We start from the raw sequence: 12,000 nt of genomic DNA on the forward strand, positions 1-12,000 counted from the left end.
TAAATCACTTAATCCCTCAGAGTCCTAGGCAACTCTTTATTGCATATAGCAGTTAATATTGATACAGTACTTCATTGTTTGCAAATTGCTTTACTTATCTTATTTGATCCTCACAAGAACTATGTGAGGGTAGGTACTATATTATTACCCCTATTTTACAGAAGAGATAACTGAGCCTGAAAGAGGTTAAGTGATTTGCTTCTGGTCACACAGTTCTCAAATGTTTGAGGCAGGTCTCAAATTTGAGTCTTTCTAAATCAAGTTCAGTACTCTATGTACTATACTATCTTGTTGTATCACCATTTGTATTAGTGCAATTTCCACACTGGACATTACCTGCACTTATAGAATCATAAGTTTGTACCAAAATTAAGTAATAAGCTATTTTTAGGAGTCATTAACATTTTTTTGTTTTAAAAATATTCATCAGAGGATATCTAACTTATGGAAACCTTTTTTAATAGACTTCAGAGCCAATAAGCAGGGTTTATTCAAAATTATATAAAGAGGCTGAAAAGATCAAGAAGTGGAAGGTGAATATAGAATTTGAACTGAACCAGAATGAAAAAAAATTACAGGAAAATAGAAAGATCATTGAAGCACAGCGAAAAGCCATTCAGGAGTTGCAGGTATATTGGCAAACTTTTGCAAATGTAATTTTATAACTAGTTGGAAAAATGAGAATTAGATTACTAAAATCTTACTATAACCCAACTGACATTAAAGTTGATTTCAGTTTGAGATTGAGATGGGTCAGTATTGTTAAAATTCTTTTTCAATTTGTAAATTTATCCTTTGATGTGAATTTTGAGGAAAATTCCATTTTGAATTTTCATGTATTTGAATGTTAATCTGTTGTTTTAAAGAGTAAAGCACAAATGATAAAGTAGAAATTATTTTGAACAGATGATTAAACTATTACACATTTTAGAGAATTTTTGTTTTAAGAATTCTACATTTTTAAGAAATCCTTTTTTACTAATATAAAATGATTATTAGCAACATAAAATGATGGTGATATATCACAGAGCTAAATCTTCCAACACAAAACAACTATCTTTATTAACGGTCTCAAAATATGAATTCAAATAAAGACAAATGAGAAATTTCAGAAAATGCAAGTCATGAAAAAACAAAGATAAAAAAATTCTCTCCAGTATATTTAGAAAAAATAAAGAGCAATTAAAACATTGAGGTTGAGGGAATACTCATTTCATTATGTTATGTATAGAGATGATTTAGAAAACTTTTTTAAAATAATGAAAATTGTTACACCCAGATGTGGTCCATAGACCATGACAAAAAGGGAAATCCTTGTTATTGAGGGAATGGTTTATTTTAGAGCATCTTATAATATTACTAGAAAATGCTGTCTGGTGATTGTCTTTAATTTTGATAAACAAAATGTGAGAGAACTATTTAATTTTTTGTTAATTAGTTTGAAAATGAGAAAGTAAGTTTGAAATTAGAAGATGGAATTCAAGAAAACAAAGAATTACTAAAAGAGTAAGTAAAATTTCAATATTAAATTACAAATTTGCTATTGAGTACTATGGAAAAAGGAAAAGCTTTCTTTTTCAACCCTTCAGCATCCTTTGTACTTAGAAATTTGTTTGACCATAAAGCATTTTTTTACTTCTTTTATGAATATGACACAGAAAAATGTTAGATCAGGAGACATTGCTCAATGAATCAGTCACTAAACCTAAACCAATTCCTTTTCCAACTTTCCTGTTTCTGTCAACAGAATCACTCTTGTTGACTTAACCTTTTCCTTCATCCTCCATCATCATCAGTTATTAAATTCTTTGAGATATCTTTTGTATCTAAACCTTTCTACTATCACCACAACTATAAAGATCCAGGGTTTCATCTTCTCTGCATAGATTGCTAAAGCAATCTCTTTGATTTTATTTTCTCTCTCTTCTAATTCACCTTATCATACTAATTTCCTTTTTAAACACTATATGTAAATACTTTGATCAAAAAACTATAATAACTTAAATTTAAAAGTATATTATTGTCTTCCATGTTCAATCAAAATTTTTCTGTTATTTAAAACCCAGCTTAAATCCTACTGATTCCATGAAGTTTCCCAAACTGTCCTAGTTCTCACTAACTTCTTTTTTCTTTGGATTTCCAAAATATTTATAGTCTATATTATAGTTAGCATTTAATTATGTATTATTTTGTGTTTTGAGCTATTATTTCTTATATGTGCCTTCTTTTTTTAATTTGATTGTAAACACTTTGAAAAGGAACAAGGTTTCAATAATTTGTATTCTCCAAAGTATTGCACATGTAATAAGCATTTAATAGTTTTTGATCTGTTTACCAATGGGACTCTGCTGCCAATTTAGCTTGGTAAAATGAGAATACATACTCTATTCATGCACATGAGAAACAGTTATAAAGTTCTTTCTTTTCATAGTTACATCTGGGCCTCCCTCAATTTCTCATATGTCTATTTGTGAAAGATGTGGTATGAATCAAACATTCCATGTGTTTTAGAACTTTTACTAAACAATATTAGAAGCTTATCCATAAAAGCAAACTTATTCATGGAAATTGACATTTTTGGTCAGAACACACTTTTACAAAGGAACTTTTTTTTTCTTTTTTTAGGAACAATGCCACAAGACATTTGTGTAATCTACTCAAAGAAACCTGTGCTTGGTCAGCAGAAAAGTCAAAGAAATGTAAATATCTTTCTTGGTTTATTCAACCTTTGTTAACATATGGTTTTATTATTATTCCTAGGAATCAGTTTTTTTTCCTCTTAGAAACCAATTTGGGGGGTAGCTGGGTAGCTCAATGGATTGAGAGTCAGGCCTAGAGAAAGAAAGTCCTAGGTTCAAATCTGGGATTAGACACTTCCTAGCTGTGTGACCCTGGGCAAGTCACTTAACCCAAATTGCCTAGCCCTTACCACTCTTCTGCCTTGGAGCCAATACACAGTATTGACTCTAAGACAGAAGGTAAGGGTTTAAAAAAAAAAAGAACCAGTTAGTAACAGCTTAAGCAGATTGTTAAATTTTAAATGTAAGCATTTTGTAATTTGGAATTAGGCAAAAGCTACAAATAAGGGATTATTGTTTTGTTGTTAGACAAAGTAATGGAGGAAATATAAATAATGTAGATTAAATTTAAAAGGGTGTTCTACCTATATTTTTTTCCTCCAGAAAGCCATTTGTTAAACATTTATCAGCATCCATTTGACTAACTCTGTGGTTGTATACAAGCAGGATCATAGGATTTGCAGGGGATAAAGAAACTAAGAGATAATTTAGATAACCCTTATTTTATAGATAGGAAGACAGGTCCAGACAGATAAAGTGACTTGCCTAAAGTCATACAAATGGTAAATATCAGAGATTAGATTTACATGTAACACTACATCATGCTGCCTCCTATGTGTATAGAAATAGCATGGTATAGTTTAGAGCTCTAGACCCATAGTCAGGAAGACCTAAATTCAAATACAACTTCAGGCATTTTTCAACTACATGGCTCTAGACAACTCATTTAACTTCTCAATACCTCAGTTTCCTTATCTGTAAAAGGAGAACTTGATGGCCTTGCAGATCCTTTCTAGTTCTAAATTTATGATGCAATGGTTTTTTTTTCTAAGTTCTGTATTTTCAGTTTCTTACTATATTTTTATTCTTTTATTAAAACCTGTTTCCTCTTATAAGACATAGGAGTTGGGCTCTCTACAGTCTTGCAGCTAACCCTGCAAGAACCTAGGTCTCAATGATTCTAGTGATGCAGTATGTTCATTATTTGTAGGAATTCTTTTTTCCTTGATCTCTTGGAAAGTACTGAATGTGAATTTATTTGCATTTGCCAATGAGCTTAGCTGTTGAAGGAGTTTCTGTCATTGGAATAGTGAATATCTTCTTGTTCCTACTAATTCATGTTGCAATATTTGCTAGTTCAACTTACTCATTTTAAGATTTTTCATTGATTTTTAAAAGTCATCTTGCTGCTTATTTCAATTTGTTTTATTTGGATATTGTTATTAGGTTTTATTTATGTATATGAGAGGGAGTCAGCATCTGAACACCACCAGGAGGCTGGGATTTTTCTTCCCTCAACAAATGGGATTTAATAATTGCTCTTTTATTCATGTCGCTGTCATGGACATTACATAGAGACCACAATAGTCAGCAAAGTTAACTAGAAAAAAGCACATTTTGCTGTTATTTTGGTGTTTTTTCAATTTTCCTTTGAGAGTTTCTTAGGATAGAGAATAGACTGAGAAATTAAATATGTAAAATCAAATAACAAAAGTTACAATTTAAGTTTTAAAAATCATGAGGAATATGAATTGATTGTATATGGACTTGTTTATCTATAAAGTAGAACTAAGAGCCACTCCTTCAAATTTGTAAGATATATTTTCAAGATAGAGAAGCAGTTTTATATTCTGGATTCCAAACCTCAAGAGGTCATTTAGCCACTAACTGAAATGCAGTCAAGGTTTGGATAAATAGGATAACATTGATAATAATTATATAACAGATTATATTAAAGGAATAAGCAACTAGCACAATGCCTATTATGAATTTAGTTTTTAGTAGTAATTTTAGTAGTAAATGTTGAATTGAATGATTAAATAAAGCTAAGAAGTAAAGAATATTAGTATTAGGAATCTTATTTATCATCTAGTTCAATTCTTTTTCAATTGAGGAAATAATCACAAAAGCTAAATACTTAAAAAATACTACAATACTTAAGGTCATGCAGTGTTAGATCTGGGCCTATAATTTTGGTCATTTGGGGTATTAAAAAAATTTAGACTGATATGAAGAGTGAAGATACTTATCAAAAAATGATCCTTTGTACTGCATTCACAGATAGAATACCTAGAAAGCATAGTTCATCAACCTATTGATCTGACTCAGCTTAACATTTTAATATGTTCTGTTTGTCTTTATTCTTGCTACATTTGTATTCATTTTTTTAAATTTAATTTTTTATATTATCAATAGATGAATATGAAAGGGAAGAAACAAGACAACTATATGCAGGCCTAAATAATAATCTTGAGGTAAGTGGTAGAAAAACTTAAGGATTTTAAATTTGAAAGTGAACAGAGCCTTTTCTAATACAAATAAATTGGTTGTCAGAATGATATGGACAATTATTCACTTAAACTTAGTTTTTTATTAAAATAATATTGATGGGTAAATTTTATTTTAAAAAATTCTATAGTTTTTAAAATATCAATTCATCAGTCAACAAGTTTAATATCTATTAAGTGCTTCCTCTATGTTATGAATTGGAGCTACAAAGTAAAAAATGAAATAGTTCCTGCCCTCAAGGAAATTAGAGTCTAGAGTGGGCGGGTGAAACAACAAATTCATAAGTAAGTACATATAAAATATATAAAATATGGAAACAAAGTATTGGGGGCATGGAAAAGCACAAGTATCTGGAGGGATTAGAAAAGGTTTCATGTTGAAGGTGCTGCTTTAGTGGAACCTGAAGTAAACTAGGTATTCTAAGAGATGGTAGTGGGGAGGGAGTGCATTACAGGTATGAAGGACAGCCAATGCCAAAGATACAAAGATGGTAAATGGAGTATTGTGTGAGAAACAGCAAGAAGGCCAGCACAGCTGAACTGCAGAATAGAAGGGAAGTAATGTATAAAAAGTAGACTTAAACTGAGACGTGAAGGGCTTTAAAAGACAAAGAGAGAAATGTATATCTGATTTCATGAGGATACTAGACACCTAATGGTGAAGGAGAATAAGGCGGAATCAACTGGTGTGCATATTATTACAAACTTGTTATGTGCATAGAAGAGAATAAAGTGTATGAAGGCTGGAAAGACAGGAAGGGACCAGATTATAGAGATATTTTTAAAAATTCTTTCTTCTGTCTTAGAATTAGTTCTAAGAATTGGTTCCAAGGCAGAAGAGCAGTAAGGACAAGGTAATTTGGATTAAGTGATTTGCCCAGAGGGTCATATAGCTAGGAAGTCTCAGGTAAGATTTGAACACAAGACTGTCTGTTTCTAGGCTTGGTTCTCTATCCACTAAACCACAGAGTTGCCCCTCTAGGAATCTTTAAATGACCAAGAGAGTACTTTATATATGATCCTATAGGAAATATGGAGTCCTTGGAGGTTGCTGGGCATTTGGGGGTGGGGGAAGAAAGTGACATGGACAGATCTGCTGTTGTGGAAAATAACTATCAGCTTTGTGAAGGATGAATTGGAGTGGGAGAGACTCGAGGCAGGGATATCATTAAAAGTTTATTTTCCTGGTGAAAGGTGATTAAAACCTAAACTAAGACAGTAATTATGTGAATGTATAGAAAGGGACATATACTAAAAATATGAAGTTAAAAATGACAAGATTTGGCAATTGATTAAAAATGTGGGAGTGAGCATTAGGAGGTGAGAATGACACTAAGGTTTCAAACTAGGGTGTCTGGGAGGATAGTAGTGCCCCAAAAAGTAAAACAGAAGTTCAGAAGAGGGGAAAAAGCTTTGGGGAGGAAGGAAAATGAGTTCTCTTTTGTACCTGTTGAGTATAAGGTCTCTCTGGGACATCCAAAAGTTCAAAAGTTGGTTGGTGTTGTGGGACTTGGTAGGTAACATCAGAAAGAGACTATAACTGAATATAGATCTGGGAAGAATCTGCACAGATTACAATTAAACTCATGGGAACTGATAAGATTATCAAGTGAGAAAGTAAACAAAGAAATGAGAAGGGGGTTCAGAAGAGAGGCTTGGAAGACACCTACCATTTTGGTTTGGGATATGAAGAACCAGGAAAGTATACTGAGAAATACTTATCACAGACAGGTAGGAGGAAAACTAGGAGAAAAGTAGTGTAATGAAAATCTAGAGAGGATAGAATGCCCTGGAGGAGAAAGTGATGAACATTGTCATTTTCTTCCAGGAGATCAAGAAGGATGAGAATTGCAAAAAGGCCATTAGATTTGGCACTCTAGATATCATTGTTGACTTTGGAGAGACCAACTTCAATTGAATGATGAAACTGGAAGGCAGCCTGTAGAGGGTCTAGAAGAAAGTAAAAGGAGCACTGAATATAAATATTTTTTCAAGTATTTTAGCAAGAAGGGAAGGAGAGAAAGAAGATAAAATCTAGTAGGAGATAAAGTGAAGTTTTGTTTTTGTTTTTTAAAGAAAGGGAGACACCAAAGAGAAAATGTGTTTACTATTTTTTTTTTGCAAAAGTACCTTTTGCAAAAAAAAATTGACAGTACCACCAATAGCAGCTGCTTAAAAAATTTTTTTTTAATTGTCACATCTTAAATTAGGCTTCCAATGTTTTATTTATGCAATCATTATTAAAAGTAGGTTTTGCTTATTTATATTTCATGTTTTCATGTTTAAATTTAGGTTATTTTTTCCTGCAAGCTGTCATATTTCAAGATTCCAAGTATAATCTTTAAATTGTATTGCAGAAAATGGTACAAGCTTTTGAAGAACTCCGAGTAGGAGCTGAAAGTTGCAGACAGGAAATGCATTTTAAGTGTAAGGATCTTTTAAAATATTTATAGTGATTTTCTTGTAACAATTTGACATAAAGGGGGATATGAAATGTGATATATAATTTGGATATGAATTTAGAGGTTACACATTATCATTTGATACTATCAACAAATTATTTTACCTTAAAGTTTTGAGTTTTTTTTACCTGTAGTGTGATATATTTCTTACTAAATTAAAACATATTTGTTCTGATTATTGTTTCTTATTATCTGTTTATAATTAAAACATATCAATTACTAACATAGTCAAATAAGGCGTTCTGGTTTTATGGCAGAGATGGTTATGCTGTTCTGTTTGAAAAGTAATAAATGTATTTTATAAAATATGTGCTACCAAGATAATTATAACGATTTCTAAAGTAATTATAATTTTAATTTTTAATTAATCAAGCATTTATTGTGTTGTTTAATAATATTAAATATTTAAATTTTTATAGTATATAACATAATTTGGCACATGACAAGCATTACAAGACATGCCAGCAAAGTTCAGTGTAAGATGCAAGGTAGGGAAGGTCATTACTGACCAGGGAAGAATTACAAATCTTAAAGCACTATGTCAATGTAAGCAGTTATTCAAAGTGACAGTAATAATGTTATTTGACTGTGACTTTCTGGAATTTAACATAAAACCAAAATATATGTGTATACAAAGCAGAACTTGTGAACTCTAAACATTGATATTTGATTGGGAAGCTATCCAAATACTTGGTCTTTGAAGTATATTTTAATTTTATAATTTGAGTAGATGTTATTTTGTTTTTAAAGTAAAGGAAGCATATGAAAAAATTCAACAACTTGAAAAAGAACATGTAAAAGAAGTACGTGATAAGGAGCACAAGGTTTGTGGGTTTTTAAAACAACTATATATCTCTATGTATTTATATTTAGACATTTCCTAGTCCTCTAAATGAAATGTGAAATCTCTCCTCCCCACTTTCCCTTGCCCAAAATCATTGGAATTTGTCTTCCAACTATTTAATTTGCTTTGGTGAAGAAATTTTGACAACATGAAGAACATTTTTAAAGCTTTCATTCTAATGGATTCTCCAACCCTCCAGTCACAAATGTTCATAGACTCACAAAATTTCCATTAAGTTTATGCTTTTGTCATCTGTTAGTGGACATCTCTTCCTAACAGTGAGATAATAGAACACTATCTGAAGAAGAAAACATTTGTTGTCCCCAAAACTCCATTTCCACAAAAATTGAATTAAGAAATTGTTGATTCCTCCACATTTTTGAAGGATCAAGCCAAATGACTATAAAATATGAAATTATCTGCTGTACTTTTGACAGAGAGCACATTCTAGTAGTTGTCAGGTAATTACAATCCCATATCATTACTATATCATGCCTTCTTGCCAGAATTATAATTTATTTTGGAAACCTCTTTTTTTCTCTGTCAAGATGTCTTTGAAAAATTCTCTTTTTTCTCATTCTTTTGATCTTTAATCAAATGGTCTCTACTATTCAAATATATTGTTACAGTTTTTTGTTAGGTCTTCACCAGCCCTGCCTAGGAGCCTATATTTTTAGCAATGGTTCAGAAATCTAAATCCCAGTCTCTGATACAATCTTATTTGCTTACTGTTCACTTTCCACATCAGAATTTCTTTCTGTATCCCTTGCCTTCAGTTGGTAGTAATGATGAAAACATGACTTTGAACTCTCTATTCTACTTTATGTTGTTCCAAAGTTTAACAGGGCTTTCTAAATATCCACAGATATATAACTGTGGATAACTGAGATCTGATATATATATATATATATATATATATATATATATATATATATATATGTATGTACATATGGTCCCATCACATTGTGATCACAATATCACACATGGACTAGGTAGCATAGTGAATAGACTGCTGGTCCTAGAGTCAGAAAGACTTATCTTCCTGAGTTCAAATCTGGCCTCAGAAACTAGCTGTATAACCCTGAGCAAGTTACTTAACTCTTTTTACCTCAGTTTCCTCATCTACCAAATAAGCTGGATAAGGAAATAGTAAACCATTGCAGTGTCTTTGCTTTGAAAACTCCAAAAGGGTTCATGAAGAGTTGGACATGACTGAAAATGACTGAACAACAACAAAAGTCATTGGGTATACTGAGAACTCAGACTTGTTTATTAATATTTTACCTGAGGGGGTGCAGCTGGGTGGCTCAGTGGATTGAGAGCTGGGCCCAGAGATAGAAGATCCTGGGTTCAAATCTGGCCTCAGACACTTCCTAGCTGTGTGACTCTGGACAAGTCATTTGATCCCTATTGCCTAGCCCTTACCACTCTTCTGCCTTACAATCGATTCTAAGACAGAAGGTAAGTGTTTTTAAAAATATGAATATTTTACCAGAGGGGGCAGCTTGGTGGCTCAGTAGAGAATGCCAAACTTGGAGACAGGATGACCAGGGTTCAGATACTTCCTAGTAATGTGACCCTGAGAAAGTCACTTAACCCCTGTTGCCTAGTCCTTACTGCTCTTCTGTCTTGAAACCAATACACAGGGTTTAAAAAATACTTTATACCTGAGAGATTCATAGATTCTTAAAACTATAGAAGAGCTCTCAGTCTTTCATTTAAGAGATAAAGAAACAGTTTTAAAGTGGTGAAGTAATATGGTCAAGGTCCCACAGCTAGTAAATGACATAATTAAAAAGCTGAATCTAATTCTTTTTATTCCAAATCCATTACTCTTTCTACCACATTGCATATAGAAGAGAATTCTCTTTGCTGTTTTAGCAAACAATTGTTATTAAGAGGGAAACTTAGGCTATTTTAAAATTTATATAGTATTTTTCCTTTTTGGCATTCAATAATAGGGACAAGTGAATGTATTTTTGGTAGTCTGAGTTGTAACAGATGACACTTTAGAAATATACTTCTTTTCTACCTGATTCTTTTTTTCAAAACTCGTGTGTGTGTGTGTGTATACACATACATACACACACACTATATATACAGTTATAATACATATATAATGACTTTATAGAATCCATAATTATATAGGAAAATACTAAATATCTAATTTTATCAGCAATTGACTCACCTCTATCATCTCTTTAATCTGAAAATTCAAAATGAATACAATTGCACTGAAATTTGAATTATCTAGCTTCTTTTAGTTCACTTTAAAAAGATTCTTTTAAGTTTTTGAAAACTATGAGGACTAATTTTACTTTTAAGATTTGAGGATTAAAGATGTGGTATTAAAATTTTATGTTAAAATGTTGATATATAATATTTATTTTTATTTCATTAGGTATCACTATTATTGATGCAGATTGATGAGAAAGAACTGAAAATTAAAGATTTAAAATTGCTGCTACAAGAATACAATGATAAAATTAACCAATTTCAAGAAAAAATGAGTAAGAATTTTAATGCTAAAATTTTATAGTATATATCCAGTTCATAACTATATAAAATTTAAAATTTTGATATTCAAGATGTGACCATGGATTATGAAATATCTTTCACTGGGAATTATAACAATTTTTAAAAATCTACATGATCTCTGCTTTAATCAAAGAAATGCCTTCTTCAAACGATAGCTTCTGAAAATAAATTGTATGACAATATGCAATAGTATTGTATACCAAATTAATTTATTATGAGAAGTCTGTAAAATATTTTCCTTTACATTAAATTGATTAATATTGATAAGAAATCATAATTTACTTTTAAATGAAACTATAGTTTTAATATAATCACTAGGGAATTTATAGAAAATATTTCAATTGTAAATTCTTAGTTTAAGTCTATTTGCAGACATTAATTAAGCATATCAGAAAAGGTAATATATAATGTCTACAGAATAGTTGGTTAACAAGCATTTATTAAGCACTTACTAGGTATCAGACATTGTGCTAAACACTGGTGATTCAAAGAAAAGCAAAAAATAGTGCCTTTTCAAGAAGTGTAGATTCTCATGAGGGGACAAGATTTGAGTAACTACGGCTCTTATTGGATAAAGATGTCTAAATGATATGAGATGAAGAAGGGAAAAAGGGAAATTCTTGAAAATGTTTCATTTTTTCAGTACAGTGTGAGGTGAGGTTGCTATGTAGGCTGTTCTCAGATTTTGTTTCCCTTTTATAGCTGACAACCAATGAGTTAATTATTGTACTTTTTGGTATGTAGCATTGCATCTTACTTTTCTCAGAATAATAACACATTTCTATAGCCCTTTAAGCAGCATAAATGTTTTCCTCACAACAATTCTTTGTGGTAGGTAGTATAAATTTTACTATCCCTACATTCATTATTCATTCATTAACTTGCCCCAGGTTCCATTGTGAATAAGTGTCAGAGTTACAGAATGTATTTGGGTCATCTGTAAATTCAGTGCCCTTTCCATTCCATCTTGCTATCTTTCTAAGAAGATTCATTTTTTACTGTTTCAGCAAAACAGAACCTAATGGTAGTTTTCTAATGAAACTATCTGCTATTAGGAAACTTGAGAAGAG

The 12,000-nt window shown here is 31.3% G+C and overlaps 1 protein-coding gene across 3 annotated transcripts in view; it reads left to right on the forward strand.

Moving 5' to 3' along the window:
* The window catches only part of SYCP1 (synaptonemal complex protein 1), a 75,546-nt gene that overhangs the window by 5,602 nt on the left and 57,944 nt on the right, over positions 1-12,000 (forward strand). For all 3 annotated transcript variants that reach the window (XM_007485237.3, XM_007485233.3, XM_007485236.2), the window contains exons 6-12: positions 465-629; positions 1,439-1,506; positions 2,626-2,699; positions 4,995-5,053; positions 7,444-7,513; positions 8,299-8,372; positions 10,794-10,902. In XM_007485237.3, the coding sequence (XP_007485299.2) occupies positions 465-629; positions 1,439-1,506; positions 2,626-2,699; positions 4,995-5,053; positions 7,444-7,513; positions 8,299-8,372; positions 10,794-10,902 (619 nt within the window). The remainder of the gene's footprint in view (positions 1-464; positions 630-1,438; positions 1,507-2,625; positions 2,700-4,994; positions 5,054-7,443; positions 7,514-8,298; positions 8,373-10,793; positions 10,903-12,000) is intronic.

This window comes from Monodelphis domestica, chromosome 2 (assembly GCF_027887165.1).
Source record: "Monodelphis domestica isolate mMonDom1 chromosome 2, mMonDom1.pri, whole genome shotgun sequence".
Lineage (NCBI taxonomy): Eukaryota > Metazoa > Chordata > Mammalia > Didelphimorphia > Didelphidae > Monodelphis > Monodelphis domestica.